Genomic DNA, 25,631 nt, shown 5'->3' with positions numbered 1-25,631 from the left:
TTCATTTTCTATCCTTTATAAGATGTATGAAAATTCTAGCCATGTTAAGCACCTAAACAAAAATTCTTTGTTTATTATAAAATTCTACCTCTGAAATCTCTAGACTCTCATTCCTTGCCTCCCACTTGTTTAAAGAAAATTAAAAAAAAATAAAATAAAAAAATAAAAAGCCAACTGTGACACCAAGAATGTATAACCAGATGGTCAACCAACAACAATATCTTATTACTTCTCAAACATTGCAGATTGTAAAAATCTTCATGACAGCACGTTACCCACACATTCACATTTCTCAGATCTCAGAGTGCCCACATTTCAGTAAACACAATCAGTTTCTTTGAAATCATTCCTTTTCAAAGCTATCACTCTTATTCCTGAGTATCAACAAAAGTGATGGTCAAGTGTACAAGAACATAAGCCATTGCTGAAATCACCTTACAATCCCTCAGCCTCCTGGAGAGGCTGAGTCCTCAGTGAGCCACTTTCCAAGGGGAGGATTTCTTAACTGGCTTCATTTCAATTTCTTGAGACCACAGGCATGAAGAAAAGGGAATCTGGATTAGCTTAGGTACATACTAGAGGAAATGGCAGGGACACATTGGAGATTTTTTTTTTTTGCTTTTGCTTTTATTTTGCTCTAACCTCTTCTGAGAATCTGTCAGTTTGTGCTACTGTAACTGAATACACATGACTATGTAATTTATAAAGAATGGAGAGCTATTTCTTAAGAGTTCTGAAGGCTGGGAAATTTGTTATCAAGTGGCCTGAATCTGGTAAGGCTATATCTGTACCATCCCAAGGCAGAAAGTATAAGGGTAAGATATAATGAAAGCCAGAGACAGAATTCACAGTCTTAAGCCCTTTTCTTTTATAATTGGCCTTAATGTATTCATGGAGGCACAGCTCCTCAGTCTAAACACTTCCTATTAGGGCTTTCAACATTGTTTTTTATTCAAACCATTAACATGTCACCTCCTGCCCTAAAAATTCATGACTTCTCCCATGAAAAATATATTCTTTCCATCTCCAAAGTCTTAGTTGATCTAGCTTCAACTCAAATATCCCAAATCCAGAGTTTTATTTAAATAAAATATGGGTGAAACACTAGGTACTATTCACCTTTAACCATGAGCACACAAAACAAAACACGTTATATGCTTCAAAAAGATTCCAAAATGTTAAAGATGTCATTTGAAATATGATGTAAAAATCAATGTTAATAAATTATTTAATTAAAAAATTCCAAAACACAATGATGAAGACAGACGTAAGATAGACTTCCCTGACTTAGAAAAAAAATATATTAAGCCAAGTAAGCCAAACCCAAAGAAACACAGGTTACATAGTTTCCCTCATTTGTGGTCACTGGAATGTGCCTATAAATCAACAATTAAACACTACATCGTAATTTTTAAAAAGATACAATAGGACATGATAAATTACACAGGTCTTTAGGCATTTGCACAGAAAGAGACCAAAGGAGGCTATTCTCAGGAGAGGATCACAAAGATGCAATGGCTATGTGCATATGGTCATATTTATCCAAATGAATTCCAGGAAATAGAAGAGGTTTTCTTTTTTTCATTATTGCTGTTTTTTTCTTTTCCTTTTCCTTCTTGTTTGTGTGTCTTGGGAGGGGAGGGAGGACATAAAAATGCAACAGTCATCTTCATTAGGGACTACGTTGAAAATGAACTATACAAGTTGTGTGAACTATACAGGAGGGAAAAACAGGGAGACAGGCTTCAGTCGCACAGGCTTCAGTTGCATAGGGGTGGTCCTACAATCTAAGATCTCAGGAGACACCATTTTCTCATGGTCTCCCTAGATATTGCCCTGCTATGGACTCTCTGCAAATATTCTCATTGTCCCTAGGACAAGTTTCTGTATGGACAACCATACCTATGATAAATGGTCTTTGGAATCTAAGTAGAGGTCAATGAGCACAATTAGTACCAGGTAGAGGTTATCATAGCCTATCAGCTGCACCACACAGAGTGGTGGACTGAACTGGACCTCAACCTGCTTGGACATTTCTGAGGTAGCTAAGGAGCACTGAGCCAGAATGCAAGGAACAAGATCCTGAGGAGGCTTGAACAGTGAATGCTGAGCTTCTCAGAACAACATCTGGAACCTTTGCCCTCAAGGTCCCAGCTTGCCTTGATGATTGTATAAATGCCATGGAGATCACTTTGAAGACTAGAACCTGGCTGTCTGCTAGCCATGATATTCTTTTTAGTGAATGATCTTTGCCACACTCACACCTCTGATTTGATCTCTTAAAATATGACTTCTTGCTCTTTGCACAGCCAAACTGTGAATTTTCCAAAAATTTCCTCCCTGCTTCTCTGGGGCCTCTCAAATGTTTTCAGGATGGGCCTAAGCCAAGAAGAGACAGGGTCTTTCGGATGAAGAGGTAGGGAAACAATGAAGTAGAAATAGTAAAAGGCTTCAAATTTTTATCTATCAATAGCAGATATAAAGCATCCAGTTAGAGGTTAAGATTTCAGATGATCCCAGACTTACAACTCTATCATACCCTTCAAAAGTGGGGAGGACTTATAAACCATCTGTTTGTTATATGGAATGGATTTCCCTCCATAGAAGTAACACGAGGATTCCAGATTAGGCCACAGAACCTAGTTATTCATAATGGAAATTTAATATTCTATATGTTGCAATGGAAGAGTAAAAAGAAAACAAGGAAGATGCAGCCCTTTGCATTATATAACAGTTTTTTCTTCTTTTTTACTTATTTGTGTTTCTGCTCAGCTGGTAGTCTGGGAAAAGTGCCCAGCTGGATCGACTTTTAAATTTATTATTACAGTATTGTATTTGTACAGCATTTCTATTTTTTAATAGGCATGGCTTAAATTATTAATTATTTTCATACCAACATAAAGGACAAGGAGACTCACCTCTGAAACAGGTGATGGGGTTTCCAGGCAGGTGGAATCCTCCTAAGCAGGGCTCAGAGACCCTGAGGTTCTGATTCTATTAAGCTAGATTCTCAGTAAAAATTTACCACTTACTCAACCTTGAAAGAGAAACTCTGAACTCAGAAATTCAACTTCTACTTCGTGCCACTAGGATTTCATAAGCATCCTCTAATCTAATTGTTCACGAAAAGCAGACAGTCCCTGAAGAAATCTGATAACTAAATATCAGGGAATTGGCTGGAAGGTGGGGCGAGTGTGACCTGTTCCAAAGATTCTACACTGATATAATATCAGAAAACTTTTAATAAGCAAACAACCCTGCTTCTCTTTCACAGGGAACTGCATCCATGCTCTGGGAGGGTTGGGCTCCAAGAACATTCCAAGGTCTGTTACTGAGTGATTTCAAACAGATGTCTGCATCTTTAGGAAAGGCACAGAGCCCAAAGGAGGAGCCAGGTGGTCTTCAGAATCAGAGGACTTTCATTACAACTGCCAGTCCATGAGGTGAAGAAACCAGCTCCTCTAAATGAGAGAATAGGAAGTCACTGTGACAAATTCAACTCTGAATTAAAGGCGCCCAGAGTTAGGAAAGAGGAATGCCAAAATACAAGACCAAAATAACTTGCTAAGAAAGCTGAAAAATTGGATCCTCATCACTGGAGCTGCAAGTCAGTCTACATGATAAAACTATGCTAATAACAGAGACAATTTAAGAGGTTTTAAGGGGGAAAAAAAAGGAAAAACATCCAAACTTGCCAGGCAACATCTTTTCACATGATTTGATTCATTTATTCTTCACCACAAAACTATGAAGCAGCTACTATAATTTCCCCTGCTATTCAGATGGGAGAAATTAAGGCATAGGAGCTGGTGGCTCATGTCTCTAATCCTAGCTACTCAGAAGACTGAGATCTGAGGATCTCAGTTCAAAGCCAACCCAGAAAAATCCATGAGACTCCAATTAAGCACCAGAAAAGGCTGGAGTTGACTTATGGTTCAACTCAAGAGGTAGAGTGCTAGCCTTGATCAAAAAAGCTCAGCGGGGACTGGGAGTTGGCCTAGTGGAGTGCTTGTCTAGCATGCACGAAGACCCAGGTTCAATTCTTCGGTACCAAACACATAGAAACAGCCAGAAGTGGTGCTGTGACTCAAATGATAGAATTTCAACCTTGAGAAAGCCCAAGGACATTGCTCAGGCCCTGAGTTCAAGCCCCAGGACTGGCCAAAATAAAAAAGATAAAGAAGCTCGGGGATAGCACCCAGGCCCTGAATTGAAGCCCAAGAACCAGCAAAGAAAAAGGGAGAGGGGAAGAGAACTACCTGATTATCCTAAGATCACAAGCTAGTAGGTGAAGAAGCTGAGCTGCAAAACTATGCAGTGAGTCGTGAGTTGGGTGCTGGTAGTTCATGCCTGTAATCCTAGCTATTCATAGGGTTGAGATCCAAGGACCACAGCTGGAAAGTTTGTGAGACTCTTACCTCCAATAAACTAAGAAAAGGCTGAAACTGGTGCTGTGGCTCAAGTAACAGAACACTAGCCTTGAGCATAAGGAGGCTCAGGGACAATGCACAGGCTCAGAGCCCCAGGATGAGAAAACATACACACACGCGCGCGCGCGCACGCGCACACACACACACACACACACACACACACACACACACACACCATGAAGTGTAACTTCAAAGTCCAAATCCTAATCTACTATTTATATTGTCTCTCATAATAGCTAACATAAACTAAACCCTTTTGTCTTAATCTGCTTTGTGCCACTAGACAAAATTCTACAGACTATGTAATTTATAAAAACAAAAAAAAAATATTTCTTACGATTCTAAGGCTGCACCTTTGGCTATCCAAGGTTGGACAACCTGCATCTAGTGAGGGTCTTCTTGTTGTATTATCCCATGGTGGAAGATGGAGAAGCAAGAGAGGGTACTTGTGTGCAAGAGAGTCAGAAATCAGAACTTTAGCTTGAATCTCTTTTATAACTGGCATTAATCCATTAGTGAGAGTGGAATCCTTATCACCTAACCACCTCCCATTAGGCTGCACCTCCCAACACTGTTGTATTGAGGATTCGATTTCCAACACATGCTTTTTGGGAGACACATTCAAACTGTAGCACCTTCTTAGTGCCATGAGCCTAGCATTGTTTCTAATACTTTCTGGATGAACTCACTAATTTTCACAACTGCTTTGGGAAATAGGCTTCAATTTTAGCACCTCCATGGCAGAAAAGAAAGGAACAGAGATAGAGAGAGGCCAGTTAGCATAGTGCTTGTTCTGGCCTCTACACTCTCACTATTAATGGCTACTACATCAAATTATACAAAAAATCGCATAGGCTTCCAGGGTAACAACATTGTAAATGCCAAAGTGACAGTAAATAGGTTTTCCTAGGTCCTGACATATAGAAAAATGTCGGTTCTATTGCATTTCTCAGCGTGTGTTCCTCAGATTGTTTGGGGTGTTAATGTTAGAGTAGGGTTCCATTGCCAAGAATCCATCTTCTGCATTCTATCTTGGCTCATTGCCTCTCACTGGGTGAGAGATGTACATGTGAATGCTTCTGGCTGAGATCTCTCTCTTTCCAGACACCAGTGCCTCCACTCAACCTCCACATCTAGGTAATCCTCAATCACATACTGATCATAGTACCCCATGCTCAGTGGTCTCCCTAACCTAACCGTCCATGTACTTTTCACTACTCACAAGCTATAGCATGTTCTTCCATGCACAGTTCTCTACCTCACTGTGCTCTGACTCTTATCATTCCTTCCCAACTTGGGAAAATACCATACTGGGGTATTACCAGAGCTTCTTTACCTAGAGCTCCTAAAAGCACAGCTCTCTGATAGCTGGCACATAGTGCCTGATAGAGAGCAGTCATTAGATAAGCATTTGTAGCAACCATGTCAGACCCTTGAAACCATGTGATGTTTTCATGGCCTGGAATACCCAGGGGCCTGAAGTACTGCAATGAAATTGTATCTCTTGTTCAATGGCTAGTTCAACGTCACTCCCTGCATTCACCATTATGTCCAGTCTCGAGGCAAAGTGGTCACTTTCTCCTCTAAGTCCCAACAGCATTTTTATCATTTTTTTTCTAAGTAGACACAACACTCCACTAGCAGAGGATTGCCTAAGCCTCCCACTAGACTGCAAGTCCTCCAAGAATCTCAGAATGCCTAGGCCTAGCACCTCACCTGGCCTTCATTCTGCAAATATTTACTGAGTGATCATCTGATGCCAAGACTATACCAGGCACTGGGGACACATCAATTCACATGCCAGTTAAGGCTTGGAGTTTACATTTCAGAGAGGTACACAGACAAAAACCACATAAGCAGGCAACCATTTACAAGTATTTCAAATTAAAGCTATGTATTCTACAGAAATCAAAGGTATAGTAAAAAGAACTTACTTTCGATAAGCTGGCAAATAAATACATGGTTTCATCTTAGAAAGTTCAAGGTTGAGAATCCTATGCACATCAAGAATAAGGGGAAGAGCTCTCCACACGGAAGGATCAGCAAGTACAAAGTCCCTGCACTCAATTAAAGAGACCAGTCTGCCTAGAACTTCCTGAACGTGGGAGGGAAGGGAGAGAAAGTGGTTCTGCCACTTGCAAACTCATGATCTTGAGCAAGCAATATGCCCTCTTATCTCAGGCTCTCCTTGACAGAAATGGAAATAACAGTTTTTACATCATAGAGTTGTTATAATATTGCTTCATTAAATATTATATAATGCACTTATATATACATGCTTCAATTATACACATACACACATATGCATGTGTACATATGTGCATGTGCATATACATATACACATGTGGGAATGTGTGTGGACATACATGTGCACATATGTATGTGTGTGTGTATATATATATATATACATATATATATATATAGTACAGTAGCAAGAAAGGGACCTGGGTAATAAGGTTGACCAGCTGTCCATTTCCATTGTTTATATACATTGGCTCAATAATTAATGTGTTTTTTCTGGGTAAAAAGGCCAACATGGTTCAAGGCTTTTTAGAAGATTCTTAATCACAAATACCCTTCCTCTCAAGACTCAAGGACCTTTTGGGTTCCTTGTGCCATAAACAGCAGTTATGAAAGCATGTATTTGTTGGTAGTCTACATCCCCATCAACCTCTGGGTTTTCTGGGGGCACAGACTCATTCATCTTCATTGCCCCTTGGGCCTAGTATAGGACCTGGCCCATTGTTGATACTCAGCGAAGGTTAGCTAAATGAGATTAATTAAATTTTAAAGTGACAAAATTCTTGTCCATGTCTCCATGATACCAGCATAAACTGTTTCATTGATTTTTGTTCAGAAGCTTGGTCTGTTAACTGGAGTGGTGGAAAATTGGCCTTTGTCTGATTTGGAAGCTGTTTAACACATATAAAAGACATTTGCACACTGAAACACTCACACAAATGGGATTTGTGGCCTTTGCCCCCTGTAGTTCTTTAGTGGGAGAAGAGTGTAGTAAAAGTTGGCAGTTTTTATTTCCAAATGCAGACCTTATGCTGAAAAATGTAGGGAAGGCATTAGAAAAAGTAAGTAATATTGAAATAAAAAAAGGGAAAATGATACCTCTTGAGCTAGGAAGGTCTAATTTCTCCTGCTCTGTCTTACATTCTCTGTGTTACTGGGACACATTCCCTGGCCTCTGTGGGCCTCATTTCCCCAATAATGAACAAGTGGTAATGATATTCTAACCTCTTCCTCCCAAGAGCAATAATAAGTCTCACCTTCATACTACCAAAAATGTGCAGGCTCCATACAGCAGAAAGAAAACATCTAAACCTTACAAAATGTCAATAGCAGAAACCAAAACCTTCAGGCAAGCCTCCTGCATGTTTCAACATTGTGCTTGAATGTGAAGGAGTTGCTGGGAACAGGACAAATACTAGGTCACAAAGACAAGTGAAAACATTTGAGGAATTTTTAAAAGCCAATCAATACATACTTATGAAAGTGCATGCTGCCTGAGATAAGGTCATTTTTTAAAAAATCCATTCCATTAAAACATATATTTACTAAGAGTATTCTTAATGGGGCTTGTTGGAAGTCAGAGAGCAGCAATTAGAGAAATGGCACAGGTAAGTACTGTTCTTGGGATGTTGAGGTCTGAGGACCTCAGTTAACTCTACCAACAAACCAAGCTAGCTTCTGTGCAATATGAGCATCCTTCCTACTAAGGCCACCAGTGGCTACTGTCTGGGTGCCAGTGGTGGGACTGTGTCCCTAGCAATTCTATCTCCTCTTCATTTTCTGCTTTGCAATGAGTAGGATTAAGTCACAGCTCCTCTAATAGCTGATGATGACCTTGGGGACTCAGCTTGACCTAGGCCCCTCTCCACTGTTAAAACACCATCCCCCCAAATCCTTTCCAGAACTGGTGGTAACCCAGATGCACCCCAGGTAGGTTTGGCCTATGTGGGGGTAATTCAACAGTGCCCCAGGGCCCCAATAATCTCCCTGTTTGCTCCCCACTGCTTCTACCCCACAGGCACTTGTCCTACTTGCTTCAACACAATTAGTTGGCACAATGGGGTCCTCACACAAGAAGGAGGGGCCACCCCCAAATCCCATTATTGCTGGCATTAGAGCTGCACTGGACCATAAAAAATTGTCACCACACAGACTTCAAGTCTGGGATCCACATAAAGACACATCCAGAGTTGAGAAGAAAGAAGAACAAATGTAGACTTAGCATGCTTCAGTTCTGAACTGTCCTCATGGCCACTCTGAAAAATACTGTTATCACCTTTATGGGGAGAATTTCCAAAGCTGAAAGGGATTTGGATACAGTTTTGGCTCCAATGTTCCCTTCTCAGTGAGGTATTCTAGGACCCTAGTCTAAAACTATAACCTCTTCTGAATCTAACCAGTGCTCCCTGTCACTTTTCTCTACTTTATTTTTCTTCATAACACTGACTGTCATCAGACATTCTATTACCTACTAATTTTTACTCCAACTTCAGTCAGACAGTAGAGTTAAGTGTTCTGTCCAAACAAAGGCCTACTCAAGACCTCAGAATATCACCATATTCAGAAGTGCAAACAGTTAAGGATTGCAAGCTGAAATCCTCCTGGACTTAAAATTGTGCAATGACTTTCCCTCTAGGAGGAAGGGAGAAAAATTTAGGCACGTGCAAGAAAGTTAGTAAAGTTAGTTCTACAAAAATGAAGCAGAAGTGAATTAGGCCATCTCAAGGCAGAAAATACCAGAAGCCAGCCACTGGAAGCTGGGCTGAGTGAGGACAGATCAAAGACACCCTAGCCCTCTTGATTTCACACTTCTAGCCCCCAGAAGTGTGTACATTAGTGGTGACCCAAGTCCCCAACTTTGTGGCCATTTGTGATAGCAGCCCAGAAAGCTAAATTACTTCATTAAGCCAGGCACTGGTAGCTCTAGCCTATAATCCTAAGTACTCAGGAAACTGAGATCTGAGGATCATGGGTCAAAGTTAGCCCAGGCAGGGAAGTCCTGAGACACTCTTATCTCCAATTAACCAACAGAAAATCAGAAGTAGTACTGTGGTTCAAAGTGGTAGGGTGCTAGCTTTGAGTAAAAGAGCTCATGGACAGCCACCAGGCTCTGAGTTCAAGCCCCATGACTGATATACCCTCCACCAAAAAAAAAAAAAAACCTACCTCATTAGTAATAGGTGGAGGTGGGGTGCTTGTTCATGGCAAATGCTGAGAATCAAGCACTTAGGATGATGTCTGACGCATACCAGGTGCTCAGTAAACACCCATTAAGTGAATATACAGATGCTTAAACCTCTAGGAGAGAGGTTTCTGCAAATAACAGGTCCTGAATTTCATGGCCTTCCTAAAATTTTCAGTACACAAAGTCCATTTAGGCTGTTGACCCCAGGCTCTCATCTTCCTGCTGACATGAGAGGTGTGTCTCTTTCCTGTCTTTCTTCCTCTTTCCTACAGTGGTAGCTAAGGGAAATGGCTTTGGAATTAGAGCTAAACCTGGATTTGAAGGTTATTTCTGCTATTTGTATAACCTTCAGCAGGAGAATAATACTTCCAAAGATGTCCACATCCCTAATCCTTAGATGTTATCTTACATGGCAAAGTATTTGGTAGCTATGATTAAGGTGAGTTAATTGATTTTATTTTTATTGTTATTATAGAGGTGATATACAGAGGGATTACAGTTACATAAGTCAGGCAATGAGTACATTACTTTGTGGATAATATTACCCCTCTCATTCCAAGAAGGTGAGTATAGTAAGATGGAGTTATCCCTATGGCCCAATATAATTACAAGGGTCCTTATAAGAGTAGGTAGGACAGTTTGAGTTAGAGACAGGAAGCTAGAAACAGTGTTCAGAGCCAGAGGGAAGTAGAGATGCCACATTGATGGTTTTTAAGCTGCAGGAAGGGGCAGCAAGCCAAGGAATGCAAGCTGCTTCCAGAAGCTGGAAAAGGCAAGGAAACAGATCATCTCCACAGCCCCCAGAAGAAATACAGCTCTGTCAACACCTCGATTTCAGCCCAGTGAAACCCATTTGTGAAACCATGACTGCAAAACCCAGACTTGTGAAACTCCCCAGCTCTATAATAAGGTCATGCTGTTTGAAGCCTCTGGTGACATGTTACAGTAGCAGTAGAAAATGAAATACCATTTCTATCAGTCTTCCCATCTACAGTAATAGTACTGCTGTCAACCTGCTGTTCAGTTGAAATGACCCCTTTCTCACATAAAATAGCCCAACAACAGCTGAATGCCTCAAACAGGGACTAGGGGATTCCTGATGGTCTTTTATTCTCACATGAAGAAGAAGATGAATAATATAGAATGCATAATCAAGGAGAGCATCCAGCCATCCCATAATCAGCAGGCCTGGGAACTCTGTCTCCACCTAGGGTGTCATATGGAATATTAAGGGAGGTGATAGTAAGGGTAAATATAGATTTTTCCTGTATGGTCCATTTTCTGAAGAGGGTCCAGCCCTGATTGATTACTTGACAGACCTAAGGAAGCAGAGCCCCAACGGTGAGGTTACACGAGGTAGAGAAGAACATGGAATTTGGAGACATAGCTACCAAGAAGATGACCCGGGGAGAGACAGGAGATGAACTGTCTTTACAGAACACAATGAGGGAAGTGGCCTTGCAGCGGTGGGGGGAGGCTGGTGCAGCTGATGCAGCTGACACCTAAATTAATGCAGTTCATCTTCTAAGGTTGTCAACAGGATCATCTTTTCGAGACACAAATCTTTTAAAGGCACGGCCCTTTACTTTAAACCCTCTAATGAGTTCATAGCACACACTAATTAAGTTTAAGCTCAGAGCCCTTCACATCCTGGTCCTAGCTAACACCCTTATCCTCTTCCTTCCTGTAAGCTAAAAACAAGATCCGACTTGCTGTTCCCCAGCCAGTCCTTAAGACAGAATTGCTGCTTCTGCCTCACACTTGGCCCTTGGGGAAAAGTCTACTCTGCCTTCAAGGCACAATGTCAAGGCCACCTCCTCTGAGTAGTCTTTCTCAGCCTTAGGGACAACCTGAGGGCTCCCTCCTTGGCTGCTACCAGCTACAACTATTTCAGTGTTTCCTATGAAACACAGCCCTGTGTCTGAATCTTCATGGCCATTATCTGATTTAACTCTCCCTGCAGCCCTCTATGTTCTACCCTTAATTCAACTCTATAAAAGGAAAGATTTAGTACAGAGAAAATAAGAAATGTTCAGGTCATACAGAAGTCTAGGTTCCATTTTAACAAAGCTAACTATAGGACCATCAATGGCTTTTCCCTCTACTGGATCACTCCTACTGTTAGTATGGCTAGCTTATATCTTGTATGCCCCAAACAAGCCTTTCCTCTTACATTGTACTCAATAAAGGACATTTCCATTCAGCTGGTCCCCCAAGCCAGAGGTCTGTTGTCCCTCTCCTGTAATCTCAGCACCAAAGTCCTCTGTTTTGCTGGTCAAATGGAGGTGACTCACACTTCAGGTGCTGAGACTTAGTTCCACTGTCTCTTGGACCTGGGCCCCTATCCTCTATGCTTCGACTTAGAGGCTGGTCCACTATCTGAATCACAGTAAAATTCTTTAGTAGGTTTGATCACCACTTCTTTATTTTCTTCGTAAAGTCTTGGATAAAGAAAGCAAGAATATATCTTCTAGAAAAAGAAGAAAACAATATGGCCACCTGGATTATTTTATTTTTCATTTTATGGTCCTACTTTTTAGTGTGTCAGACTCAAGGGCAAATCCAATTAATCATGAAGTTCTGTCAACACTAGCTTCTACCCACAGCTTCCCAGTCTCCCTCTAATCCAGCCCCCAGTCTGTGGGGATTCTACAGCTGCCTGCTGACTGATCTGCCAGCATCGTGTAGATAGCTCTTCATGTCTGTCTTGCATCCCAGTCCTGACTCTAAATCATAGCTCACTCTTCTAATGCAAGTTCTGCTCTGGCTTACAAGACCTTCTCCCATCCATTCCTGTCTACCTCACCCCTCATGTACCATCATTCTCCTGCTATATTATATGTTCCTCCTACCCTTTGCCATCCTGTTGCATACCAACCAGCTTCTCTTGCCTCCTCTTGACCCAACTGATACTTGCCTGTGCTTCAGCAGAAAGCCTCCCTTGACTTTTACATTTGAGTTACATGTTTTTTATGTAGCTCCATGGTATCCTATGCTTCTTTGTGAGTCTTCATTATATTCTATTTCATCCACCTCCTTTAATTAATGATAGATTAGTTCCTTACTCCCAATTCTCCAGTCCCTCCTGTACTACAATTAGACACCTTTACCATCCTTTGTCATGTTAATTTATAATGTGTAATAGTTCTAATATATTCCTCTGACCCACTGAAGAGGTTGGGCTTGGCTATTTTGGCCAGCTTTTGCAATGTTGTATCTGAAATACAATGTAGATTTTGAAATCATGGTGTAGTTTAGCCTGGTGTCCTGTGTGTTTTTGCTATCAGCGTTAATAAGAGTGTATACAGAAGCTGGGTGCGGTGGCTCACGCCTGTAATCCTAGCTACTCAGGAGGCTGAGATCTGAGGATCAAGGTGCAAAGCCAGCCTGGGCACAAAAGGACCTGAGACTCTTATTTCCAATTAACCACTATGGGAAGTGGGGCTTGGCTTAAGGGTAGGGCGGTAGCCTTGAAGAGCTCAGGGACAGGGCCCAGGGTAGGCTCAAGCCCCGTGACCCCTCCCCTGTAAAAAAAGAATGTATACAAAAGGAAAGTTATGTGAAGCAAACTAAATCCAACCTGCAGCTTTGACCCAGACCCCCATGGGCCTCTCCAAAACCCAAGAGAAAAAAAAGAAGAAAGAAAGAAAGAATGTAAATATATATATATATATGTATATATATATATATATATATCCTAGTTTCTGTAAACCACTTGGAATTTGGGCTTGTTATACAATACTATTAAAGTATAGATGGACTGCTACACTTACCTATTCAGCACTGTACATCAGACTTAACATATAGTTAGATATTCAATCAATATTGGTGATTGATTGACTAGACTGACTGAATGAATGAATGCCAGACAGGTCTGCCTCCCTAGCTGGCATGTGACCTCCCTCCCACCAAGAATGGCATCTAGTTTTTCTCAACATCACCTAGTTATCTCACTTCTCACATTGGGTTCTTGGTAAGCTTTCAATAAATATTTGTTGAAATTAAATCAACTGAATTTTGTGGGCTGGCTGGGGAATCAACCCTTAATTTATGACATTGTTTCCATGGGAAAATGCACTCTGTATGCCAAGGAAACTTGCAAATGAACTTCTGGAACAGCACCCCATGCATGGGTTCAGGATTGCCAGTTTTGTGGGGATCCACAACTGAACACATGCGCTATGTGCTGCAACACGGGAGAGGCTGAGAAACGACTTCCAAACCCCAGATATTCAGCCTGCAAAAATTCATTCTCCACCCACACAGACAAATTCAGCACAGGTTGGATCTGAGGTTCCAACAATAAAATACTAGACTTTTTAGAGCTCATTGTTTATCTAATTGCTTTTTATCTGCTTATACTGACTCGGTCCCTATTCTTAACCCTCCCTAATCAAAAGGAAATTAAACTTATTTTTTTGCTCCCCTTCCCCAAATGAACTTTCTAGACACACATACAAGAAAGTTCAACCTTCTCAACAGAGAAAAGAAATTATTTTTTTTCTAAATAAATCTGTGACATTTAAAACAAACACAGTGGGATGTTCTACAGTTATAAGCAAACACCCCGTTTAGAATTCTTCATTTTGAATGGTTCTGGGAGTTTAATATGAGTCACAGATCTGAGGCTTAGTCTTATTTCATCTTAGACCAAAATGAAGACATTTGGAAGCCCAGGAATAGACCACCGTTCCATCACTCTATGACTCCCTGGTTGTTAATACTTAAGTCTCAATTCTCAATCTTTCATTTGTTCAGTCTACCTATCATTCAATCTACCTTATCCAAAATGTGCTTTTGGATTTTTTTGTGCCAGTACTGGGGCTTGAACTCAGAGCCCTGACCAGTGTCCTTCAGCTTTTTTGCTCAAGTCTTGACTCTACCACTTGAGTCATAGCTCTTCTTCCAGCTACTTGGTGGATGATTGAAAATAAAAGTCTCATTGACTTTCCTACCCATGTTGCTTCAAACCATGATCATCAGATCTTAGTCTCAGTAATAGCTAGGGTTATTGGCATGAGTTACCTGTGCCTGGATAACCTGGAAATTTTGAGAATGGTTTTTGAATATAACTGAGAATAAAGAAAGGGATAGAAAAAATGCATTTCAAGGAAGGAATAGAAGTAAAGCCACAGTGGTGGATCATGAAAGCAAAACAGTAATGTAGGGGCCAGGAGTTATGCCTAGTGGTAGAGTGTTTGCCTAGCATGCATAAAGACCCAGATTCGATTCCTCAGTACCACATACATAGAAAAAAGCCAGAAGTGGTGCTGAGGCTCAAGTGGTGGAGCTTTAGCCTTGAGAAAGTCCAAGGACAGTGCTCAGGCTCTGAGCTCAATCCCAGGACTGACACTCACACACACACAAAAAAACAGTAATGTGTTGTACATACAGAGATACCCTAGCTTGGCTAGTCACATGCAAACAACTGTGTTCTAGGTCCAGACAGTTAAGGAAGAGCCAGTTACCAAAAAAAAAAAATCTGGAAAAGAATATTCTAGAATGAAGAAACAGCAAGTACAAAGATCATAGGGCAGGAACCTGTTTGTCATATTCTTCCATCAGAGAGACAGTGTGGCTAGAGGACCAAGGAGAGTGTGGCATGTGAAGCCAGAGAGGCAGTGGAGCTGCAGGTCATGCACAGACTGTCTGTAGAGAGGGAGGCAGCCAAGCTCTGAGATGGAAAGCCCTGGAGATTAGTAACATAATCATTAGTTTCAAAGGGCTCCCTCTTCTTCCAGGGTGTTGGGCAGAAGTAATAATAAAACAAGAGCAGAAGCTCGGCACCAGTGGCTCATGCCTGTAATCCTAGCTACTCAGGAGGCTGAGATCTGAGGATCGCAGGAAGCCAGTACAGGTTAAGAAATCCATGAGACCCTTATCTCCAATAAACTACTCAGAAAAGGCCAGAGTGGCACTGCAGCTCAAGCAGTGGTACACTAGCCTTGAGCAAAATAAGTTCAGGGACAGTGTGCAGGCCCTGAGTTCAAGCCACAGGATCAGGACAGGGAGAGAGAGGGGGCGGGGGGGAGAGGAGATGCAAGTCATCAAAAATAGTCCAAGGTCTTAGACCTCTCCTTTGATGTCCTTCTTTGCCAGGATCTGGATTTTACCTGGGGACACAGCTTTACCATGCTCTACTAGGGCCGACTGCTACCTTGTCACCATTATAGGTGGTTCACTTCAGGCTTCCTGCTCTTTGGGACAGTTTGTCTCTCTAAGCAGATTCTACCTTCTCTTCTTCACTGAGACCATCAACACTGCCCCCTCAGCTCCCCCCCCCCCCCACTGCCCCTGGCGATTTCCCTCCATGATTACTCTCCTCCTTGTTCTCTTCAGCACCGGTCCCATCCTCCTTCTGCCAATTCCCACACAGATAGCTGAGACATCTGATGAGCTAGTCGCCACCTCCATTACTTCCTGGCCCCCTCCTGGCCACTGATGTTGTCCTCCATTTACCCATCCCTGTTTCAGGAACTGGGCAATCCTCCAGACCTAGTGTTTGCCAGAAACTCCTCCTCTAGGACCTCCACTTGGGGCCTCTCACAGTCCATCCTCTATCTCCCCTCCCCCAGCTCCCCAAACACTACCTTCCAGGGCACAGGTCTACTGCCTTCTCACTCCTTCCCCCATGCATCTTTATTTCCCTCCAGAGTCCTCCACTATTCATTCCATTGCTCCCATCCATCCTTCCCAGGCACCCTCAGTTCCCTGTCTCCTTTCTAACTCTTCCCTGCCCTGCAGCTACAACTCCAGAGTAGAACATAGCTTAAGCAGAGCAAGACCCTGTTTTCTCCTCTGCTTCAAAGGCAAAGCTCTCAGCCTCAAGTGGGCCCTGATGCTGCCTGACAACCAAGCTGCATTTCCTTGCTTGGGGCTCTGCCCCATCTCCAATTTCACTCCTGCTCTCTCATCTCTCCTCAAAGCTCTCCCTAGCCTCAAGTCTTGAGAATGATGGCAGCTGTGTGAAAATATACCGAACCTACTTCTGCCCCCACCTATACCAGGGCAAGTCTCCCCTTTTCACACACCTCATAACTGAGGAAGAGCTATCTTGATTCCAGTCTCAGGTTAGCCTCTCTGTCTGACACTAGGTCTTTTTTCTGTTACTGTCATCATCTCTTGTCTCTCCTGCATCATCAGTTTTTCCCCCTCTATTGGAATTTTCCCAGCACACCAAATGCATAGCTGCTCCATCATCCTAAAAAACTGAAAGTTGCCAGGCACCAGTGGCTCCTGTCTATAGTCCTCGCTACTCAGGAGGCTCAGATCTGAGGATCAAAGTTCAGGGAAGTCTGTGAGACCCTCAGCTCCTCTAAACTACCAAAAAATCCAGAAGTGGAACTGCGACTCAAGTGGTAGCCTTGAACAAAAGAAGCTCTAGGAAAACGTCTAGGCCCTGAGTTCAAGCTCCAGGACACACACACACACACACACACACCCCTAATACTCTTTGGACTGACTCTGACTCTACTTACTCCCCCAGCTTTTCTCAGTAATGTTCCTCTTCCCTTTGTCTTCTGTGCTTTCGCACCATCTTTCAACACCAAGTTCTGTGAGTCACCAATCACCACTCAACAAGTCCAGTGGACAACTGTTCTTACAAGTGGATGTCTCCCCAACCTCTGTTCTTTCCCCTGGCTTGATAGAGACTACACCCTCTGAGGTTGGTTTTTCTTTTTCTGTTTCTCTTGGATCCATAAACATTGCAATAACTTAGCTCTCAAACTTCACACCTGAGACTACACTCCCTTTCTGGTCTGATCCTGATTCCTTAAGGACCATCTAAACATTCCCACTCCCCAAATTCCTCTCGCTAGCTTGTATATCTCCTATCACCTCCAGACCTGAGCTTGTCTAATGAGTAGTCACAACCTATCCATGATTCTTTCATTATTTCACCATCACCCAGCTCTCCAAACACAGACAAGAGGCACCTCATAAAATGGAATAGATCATAAATAGATGACAGCAAGACCCTTAGTGGATGCACAACCACTGAATGCTGGCCATGTCAGTTCACTGCTTAAACTCTACTCAGGCAAGCGACAAGAAGAAAAGGTTTCTGCCCAATTACAATTATTCATGAAAATTTTCCTGGCCTGCTTCTTTTGTCTACCAGAGACTGTGACAGAAACAGCCTGGTATGGAGGTACAGCAAGAGGCAAGGGCAATCACTTGCCTTGCGACAGCTCAGATTGTGACTTCCTCCACAAACTCTTAATTAATTCCATCCCCATATTTTTAGTTTGTTTCCTGAACCTCTTGCTTATATTATATCTCCCCCTACCTCTCTTCATTGCTCTTGGCTTCCTGCCTCATCAGATCCTGGATTCATTTTCTGGCCCTCTTTTCTTTCCACAACTACCCCCTCATTCGGCCTGCAGCCTCATTCTACCTGCTCTACTCTTTCTTATCCCTTTTCACCTTTAAAAACAGAAAACACCAAACTGACAGACACTGTTATGTGGTTTATTTTTTTCCTCCTGTTCCTGCTTGAGCTGCAGGAAGGCTCTCTCCTCCTTGCTTCTATAGCAAGAGCCGGAGTGCTGCGTTGCCATGGCAACAGCGAATCCAACCAGGCCAGTCCCAGCGACAATGCTAAGAACTGCCATGGTGAGGAAGCCTCTACAAGTCGCCCCTGAGCCTAGAAGGGTCATGTGTACATCGTAATTCAAGACCAGGCTGGGCAGATTCTGCCTGAAAACCAAGACTGTACATCAGGCCCACAGCAGTACGGCATAAGGAGAGACAACGCCATCAATAACAAGGCTTCCACAGAGTGAAACAGAATACATGACATGATGAGGATTCATTTGAAAATTTTCAAACATTCCTATTCTTTTATCTTCACAGAGGGAGAACCTTTTGCCTCCCTCCCTCCCTCTCTCTCTTGCTCTTGTTCTCTCTCTGTCTCTCTGTCTCTCTGTCTATCTCTCTCTGTCTGTCTGTCTCTCTCTGTTTCTCTCTCTCTCTGTCTGTCTGTCTCTCTCTCTCTCTGTCTGTCTGTCTCTCTCTCCAATCTTGGTAAACTCTCCAGTAAAAAAGAAAAAGAGCAAATCTGCCTGATCTTGTCTCTCCCTTTTTGATGTTACATATCTGTCCCTCTGCCCCTGAGATTGGGTGGCCTATGTCATTTGACCTGACTGGCATTGCCCTTTGAGAGTCAGAGATACAATATGGTATTTCAGTCATGAAAAGAGATTTGTTCCCCCCAAGTGTTCAGAATGGATCTTATAAAGTAGGGCAACAAGTGTTCTGCTGCATGACACTCTAGAAAACGTGAGCTGGTGAAAAAAGCATTCAGGAAATACCTTTGTAGAGGGAGACACCAACCGCAGTGGGGGTCTGCCGCTGTTATACACTCTAAGCAGGATTTATGCTTACTGCAGTTTGCCACACGAATTCTCCTCACCTGAAAATAAAGATGCCAGTGGTTCAGATGGAGTTAGGCACAGCACCAGAAAATAAATAAATAAATAAACGATAACACTTTATCTGATGAAGGGACACTGAAAAAATATTTGTCAACTTGAACTTTGAATGTCTCAGTAATGGCACCAGGTGGCAGGTCTCAAGTTCTGGGATAAGATCATAGTCTAGGATAATACATTTGTGTAAAAACCAGTCGGGGCCTTTGGAAAATACATAAGGTCATTCATGACTCCTCCCCCACCTGCAGTTTCTGCAGTCACAAATTCAACCACAGATGAAACATATTGTCTGTACATGAGCCTATTTCTCATCAGTATCACTAAACAATACACTATAGCAATAGTTAAGCTGTTTACATATATAATACTGACATGGTTATCTGGCACACTAATGAATCTAAGATGATTTCAGTGTATAAGAGGATGTGCATAGTTATATGGAAACTTTATGATAGGTACTTGCATCGATAGGTTTTGGTATTCTGAGGGTACCTGGAACCAGTCCCAGAAGATACTGGATCTGCCACCCAGACTTGCCTGCCACCCAGACCCTTGCATGACCCTTCCTGGATGGGGCCTAGATATCTGGTCTGTGATTGCCACAGGTAACATGGGATCAAGTCACCTGGTTTTTATGTAGGGGATTGTCATTATGGTCAGTAATACTTGAGAAAGGAACATTTGGGAACAGTAAATGGCTGTGCCTCAGGAGGGCCACCAGTCCCCAGGTGGGATGTGGAAATGAGGAGGGGGACCAAATCCCCCTCAGCCTGTGGGGATTAACTCCTGCACCTCAATTCCTAGCATGCTTGCTCAGGTCCACTCCAGTGCAACTAAAACTAAGAGAAATGGGCCTGGCCAAAGTGGTTCACATTTGTAATACTAGTTAACAGGAGGCTGCGACTTGGAAGACCTTAAACATACCTAGGAAAAAAAAGTTTGAAAGAATTCAACTCTAATTAACCATCACAGTGCTGGGCTGGAGGAGTGGCCCAAGTGTATCAGCCTGAGCAAGAAAGCTAACAAGGGCATAAGGCTTTGAGTTCAAACCCCAGGGACACACACACACACACACACACACACACACACACACTTAGAAAAGAAATGGGCAGAGTATTCAGGTCACTGCCCTGTTTCTATGGCTGCCTCCCCAAGTATTAGCAAACAGTGGTGTGCAGGGCAGCTATGTTGGGTAGACTAGGATATGGAGTAGGACTAAGGAAAGCAGCAAGTCCCTGGAGACTGCCTGGCACATTTTTCTGAAGGTAAACAGACATAGTAGGCAGGTAGTAAAGAAACTTGTGGAATTCATTATAATGGGAGGTTACCCATGCTAGAAAGTATAATTAGAGAATAAAGCATTCTAGAAGGAGATGCTGGGAATTTCCTGAGGAAGGTCCTTCATGAGGGCCAACTATGCCATTCCATGTCTCAGTCTTCCAGGTGGCTTGTGGTTGCAACTGCCAGACCATGAGTGGGAGCCAGAATTAACCAGAATGTGGATATTTATTTCCTCATAAACTCACAAAAACCTCTTTGGTTCTGAGGGATTTTAATAAGTGTCGTGTAATCTCTCTAACCTTGTTTCCTCATCTGTAAAATAGCACTGGGACCACTGATTTCAAAGGGTTATTATGAACATTGTCTGACACATACTAAATAATGTATGTCGTAAATATCAGCTATTGCTATTATGTGAGAAAAGAGTTGCACAGTCTAACAAATGCAAAAGCTTAGACTGAAAAGACTCAATGGATTTTCTTAGCATAGGACTCCTGAGAGCCTCTGCATATGCTAAGCACTATAACATCCAGAGGTTCAAGAAAGGAATGACTGATCACATGATCATACCTGATCATAAGATCTCATCTGATCACAGGACCACTCTTGATTACAGTGACCATCTGATCACTAGCAAGCTTGCTCTGAACATTCTTGGGGGAAGGTGGGTTTTCAGAATGATGGAGAACAACTACTTCATATATTTCAACACAAACTTAAATCTATGTTTATGAGAGACACTGCAAATATTCCACTGGGCTTCCCATTGCTTTGTAGATTAGCTGTTAATATCTCCCTAAGAGTCTAGGAAAGAGTACACTGTCTTTGTTTTAGGGATTGGAATTTTATCAGCTCTATGTAGAATACAGTCTACACTCTGGCTAGCAGATCTCAGACATCTTTGGTCAAGCCTCAAAATGGGAATGGTCACTTAATATATGAGTTTGTTGAGTAGGCAGAAATCTTTCAAATATGAGATCTGGGGAAGAACCACAATGAAGTGTGTTTGAATAGTGATAAAAGCTGGCACAGAAGATTCTGTATGATGAAGACCCTACTTTCAGATGTAGCCTTCTTGATGCGGTCGTTTCTGGTTTATAAACACCAGAAACTAGAACATGCTAGTATTCTTACCCTGTGACTCAAAAATCACCTGCAGATCAGTCATTACTCTCCTGCCAATGGCTTAAAGGAAACGAATGGAAAATGGGGTTGGAATGAGGGCATCTCTGACATCCTGTAATTATCTAAGTGTCAGTTATCTTCTTTGCAATTGGTGTGTTCAAATAGACAAGGCCCCAAACCATCAAGCCAGAACACTATCTACAGAGAACTTAGCACCTAATCTTATCTAGCATGGATTTTACAATTATGATCTCACAAAGATACACACACACAATATATATATATATATGTATGTGTGCCATTCATGAATAAAAATGATATACATATATCCTTAATTGAATATTAAACTTCTCCAAGCCTTTGGTTCTTCATCTGTAAAATAAAAGTAACTATCTCATTAAATTATGAACATATCTCATTAGTATTCTTTGTTATATTTGTATGGATATGTGTGTGTGTGCATACAACTTCATTCATCATATCACACAGAGAACGGTGATAATAAGCACATCAGCAGTGAGAACTCCCTAAAATATCAGCTTCCTCTCCTCTTTCCTTGGCAAGAACACTTTGTGAAGATGAAGGAAATGTTTGAAAGGCAGTGTTTTTGTTTCAGCAGGCAGAAGAGAGAGAGAGAGAGAGAGAAAGAGAGAGAGAGAGAGAGAGAGAGAGAGAGAGAGAGAGAGAGAAGGAGGAGGAAGAGGAGGAGGAGGAGGAGGAGGAGGAGGAGGAGGAAGAGGAGGAAGAGGAGGAAGAGGAGGAGGGAGGGAGAAAACAACCATAAACAACAGATAAAGAGAAAGAGGGTAAGGGTTGTATATTTCCTGGTTCATGAATGTGCATGAGACTGTGGCCTTATATTAACCCCATATTCTGAAGCCAGTCCCATTGGATATATTCATAAATGCATCTATCCCTTACAATGTCCACACAATCAATGTGCAAATCCAGTTACCTTGCCAACTATGCATCCATTTGCAAGCACGTCCTCCTCTGAAAGCCTAGGCACTGGAAATATAACCAATAATAAAATTGTCTAGATAGGTAATATTTCTTACTTTCTTACTGACAGCCAGGGTGGTTTTTAATTCCATGACTGTGACCCACTGTGGGTCTTCTCAAAGCCTGAAGCAACATTTAAACTCAGTAGTTCAAAGTAAAAGCTTTGCTGCAAGATAATGACATTGATTAAATAATTTTTATTTCTAAGTCAGAAGCAATAACTAGCATTCCTACCTACCTCTTTCCCAGCAGTTAGATAGATATATGTGTCCTTCACGGGATCAGGAACGAGTTTGTAGAACACAGGTGTTTCTTCTTTAATTTCATAGATCACCTCTGGACAATTTGAGGTCAAGTTCTCACCAAGAATAACCTATTTTTTTCCAAAAAGAGAAATATGATTTATATTAGGTATTCTGCATGGCAAAATGACAAAATTTGTAGCTTGTTATTTCAGTCCTTTTTTTCTCTTTCCTTCTTCTTTCTCTTTCCCTCACCCCTTCTTTCTCCCTTTCTCTCTCTTCTACCTTCTTTTCTATTTTTCTTTTTCTCCTTGACCTCCTTCCTTCTTTCATTCCTTCCCTCCCTCCCTCTCTATCTCATTCACTTCCTCCCTCCCTCCCTTCTTTCCTTCCTTTCTTTCTTTTCTCTTTCTTTCTTTCTTTCTTGCTTGCTTGCTTGCTTGCTTGCTTTTTTTTTTTTCTCTTTCCCAGCACTGAGGCTTGAACTCAAGGCCTAGGTACTACCCTTTAGCTTTTTCACTCAAGGCTGATGCTTTACCACTTGAGCCTCAGCTCCACTCTTGGCTTTTGTTCATTAACTGGCAATAAGTGTCACACAGATATTTTTGTCCAGGCTGCTTTAACCCTTCATCTTAAGATCTCAGCTTCTTGAGAAACTAGTATTACAAGTCTAAACCATCAGAGCCCATATCCTTTCTTACTTACTATATGAACTGGGTAAGTTACTACAGTCCTTAACCATTCTCCCATATGACTATCTTCAATAATAAGCTCAGCATATTCATGCAAGGGACAACGTTACCAAAAACTGACAAGTAAGAAAGCCACTCCTCAATGCTGGAACCTAATTCTCACATATGGAAGCTTCTTGTCTTCAGTATCTGACCCCATCTAGCCTCAAGTAACAGCTTGGTTAGCATTGTGCCAGGAGCAATCTTGAAACTCCAGGCCGTAGCTTATTTACATATATTTAAATGGGTTACTCTGATGACATCATGCATTCAAAAGTAACTCTGAAGAGTTAACAGGTATAGGCAAGTAGCAATGTGCTCACATATAAAATATAAAGCAGGTGTTCATCAGTATTCACTGGCTTTGAAATTAGACACCTGAGCTTTACTCTTCTCCAGCCAGCACTTACTGTGTATCAGGCACTGTTCTAAGTGTTTGAAAAAATGGGCAAGTGACAAAACCGGGCAGGGGAAAGGGAAGATCCTGCTCTTCACAGAACTCTGTGTGTGTATGTGTGTGTGTGTGTGTGTGTGTGTGTGTGTGTGTGTGTGTGTGTGTGTGTAAGGAATAGTGGTTTTCAGTGATGAGAGAGTAAATTAAAAATAAAGTGAGTAAAGAAAAGGACAACACATGCTCAGGGAAGGTCTCACAAAGGAAACAACATTTATTTAGAAACTTACAGGAGGTAAAGGAATGAGTCATTTAGATATCTGGATGAAACATGTTTTTTAAAAGAAGACCCTAAAATGGAAGGAGGCCACAGTGGCTTGAGGAGAGCAAGTTGGAAACAAGTGGGCAGTAAGGTAGGTAACGTAAGTAACATGGAGGATAATATAGTTTCTTGGAGGCCTGCGAAATTTCCCTTTTACTTACTCTGGGGGTGGGGGGGGGAGAAAATCACTGAGATTTTGAACAGAGGAGCAAACTGGCTGGAAGGCAGGGTCTGAGCATAGGTCTAAAGGCCAGGTGGGAGCTAATTACCACAATCCTAGAGGACTGTAATGGCAGCCAGAGGCTAGATTTCCATCCAGGCTCTATCTTTAAGTAGCTTTATTACTTTGAACTAGTGACTTACTTTACCTCTCTAGGCTTCAGTTTTGTCCTTTCTATCATGAGGTGAAAAGGATCTACAGAAATCAATTAAGAATCATAAAAGAGGCCTAACACCAAATCAACACTAAACAGATAACCACATGTGCCTAGATTGCAAGCAGGGACCATGTCTTATTATCTTTGGACCTTTCCCTTTATCTAAAACAATAGTTGAAAAGAAGGAAGGTGGCAATGGGGCAGATATTTCTCTGTATTCACTTTCCTTTTGGTCATCAGTTACTGAGGACATATGGCTTGAAAAGAAAAACTTTGTGTCTGAGATTTAATTTGAAGCATCTTTCATGCATTTACTAATCAGTAGTATGCCTGGTGGTGTGTGAAGTATATAGCTCCCTATACCTACCTCCTTCTGGCACCCGTGCCTAGTTGGGCCTTGCCCTGTAACATGTGCTTCATGCTATCATGTCTTTGGATCAAGCCAGTGAAGCAGTGAAGTCAGTCCCACTTAATTGGCTAGATGGCTCACCAAATTCAGCAGCAGTTCAACAAAAGCCAATCTCACTCCCTACATATATTAAACATGACTTTGGTTGAACCAATGGTGATACAATCTTTAAATAGAATATTATACTATTGCTTAAAATACTGAACTAAATGGCTAAAGGGTGACCTAAAAAGAAATCCACAATGTGTCACTAAATAATAAAAGAAGCTAAGGATTTGATTATTTAAAATGTTGACAAACCATTGAAAACAATTACCTTTTGAAATCTGATCATTTTTGAAGTCACATATTGAAGTATTTTATACTATGTACATCACCAAAGACTTTTCATATATAGTTGGTTGTGGGGCTTGAACTCTGGTCCTGGGCAATGTCCCTGAGGTCTTCAGCTCACAGCTAGTGCTGTACTACTTTGGGTCATGGGAAACTTTCAGTTTTCTGGTGTTAATTGGGGGTAAGAGTCTCACAGACTTTCTGACTGGCTTTGAACCATAATCCCCATATTTCAGCCTCCTGAGTAGCTAGGATTATAGGCATGAGCCACCAGTGCCCAAATATATATATATATATATACATATATATATATATATATATATATATATATACACACATAGTCTTTTT

The 25,631-nt window shown here is 41.8% G+C and overlaps 1 protein-coding gene across 1 annotated transcript in view; it reads right to left on the bottom strand.

Moving 5' to 3' along the window:
- The window catches only part of Plxnc1 (plexin C1), a 150,587-nt gene that overhangs the window by 95,356 nt on the left and 29,600 nt on the right, over nt 1–25,631 (bottom strand). Inside the window, exons 3-4 of the mRNA XM_090328397.1 lie at nt 22,717–22,851; nt 18,951–19,051 (exon numbers count right to left, since the gene is read on the bottom strand). Coding sequence (XP_090184523.1) covers nt 18,951–19,051; nt 22,717–22,851 — 236 coding nt within the window. The remainder of the gene's footprint in view (nt 1–18,950; nt 19,052–22,716; nt 22,852–25,631) is intronic.

This window comes from Megascapheus bottae, chromosome 2 (assembly GCF_031878675.1).
Source record: "Megascapheus bottae isolate mThoBot1 chromosome 2, mThoBot2.hap1, whole genome shotgun sequence".
Taxonomy (NCBI): Eukaryota; Metazoa; Chordata; class Mammalia; order Rodentia; family Geomyidae; genus Megascapheus; species Megascapheus bottae.
Note: the sequence above shows the minus strand (reverse complement) of the source record. Positions and strands in the feature narration are given on the sequence as shown.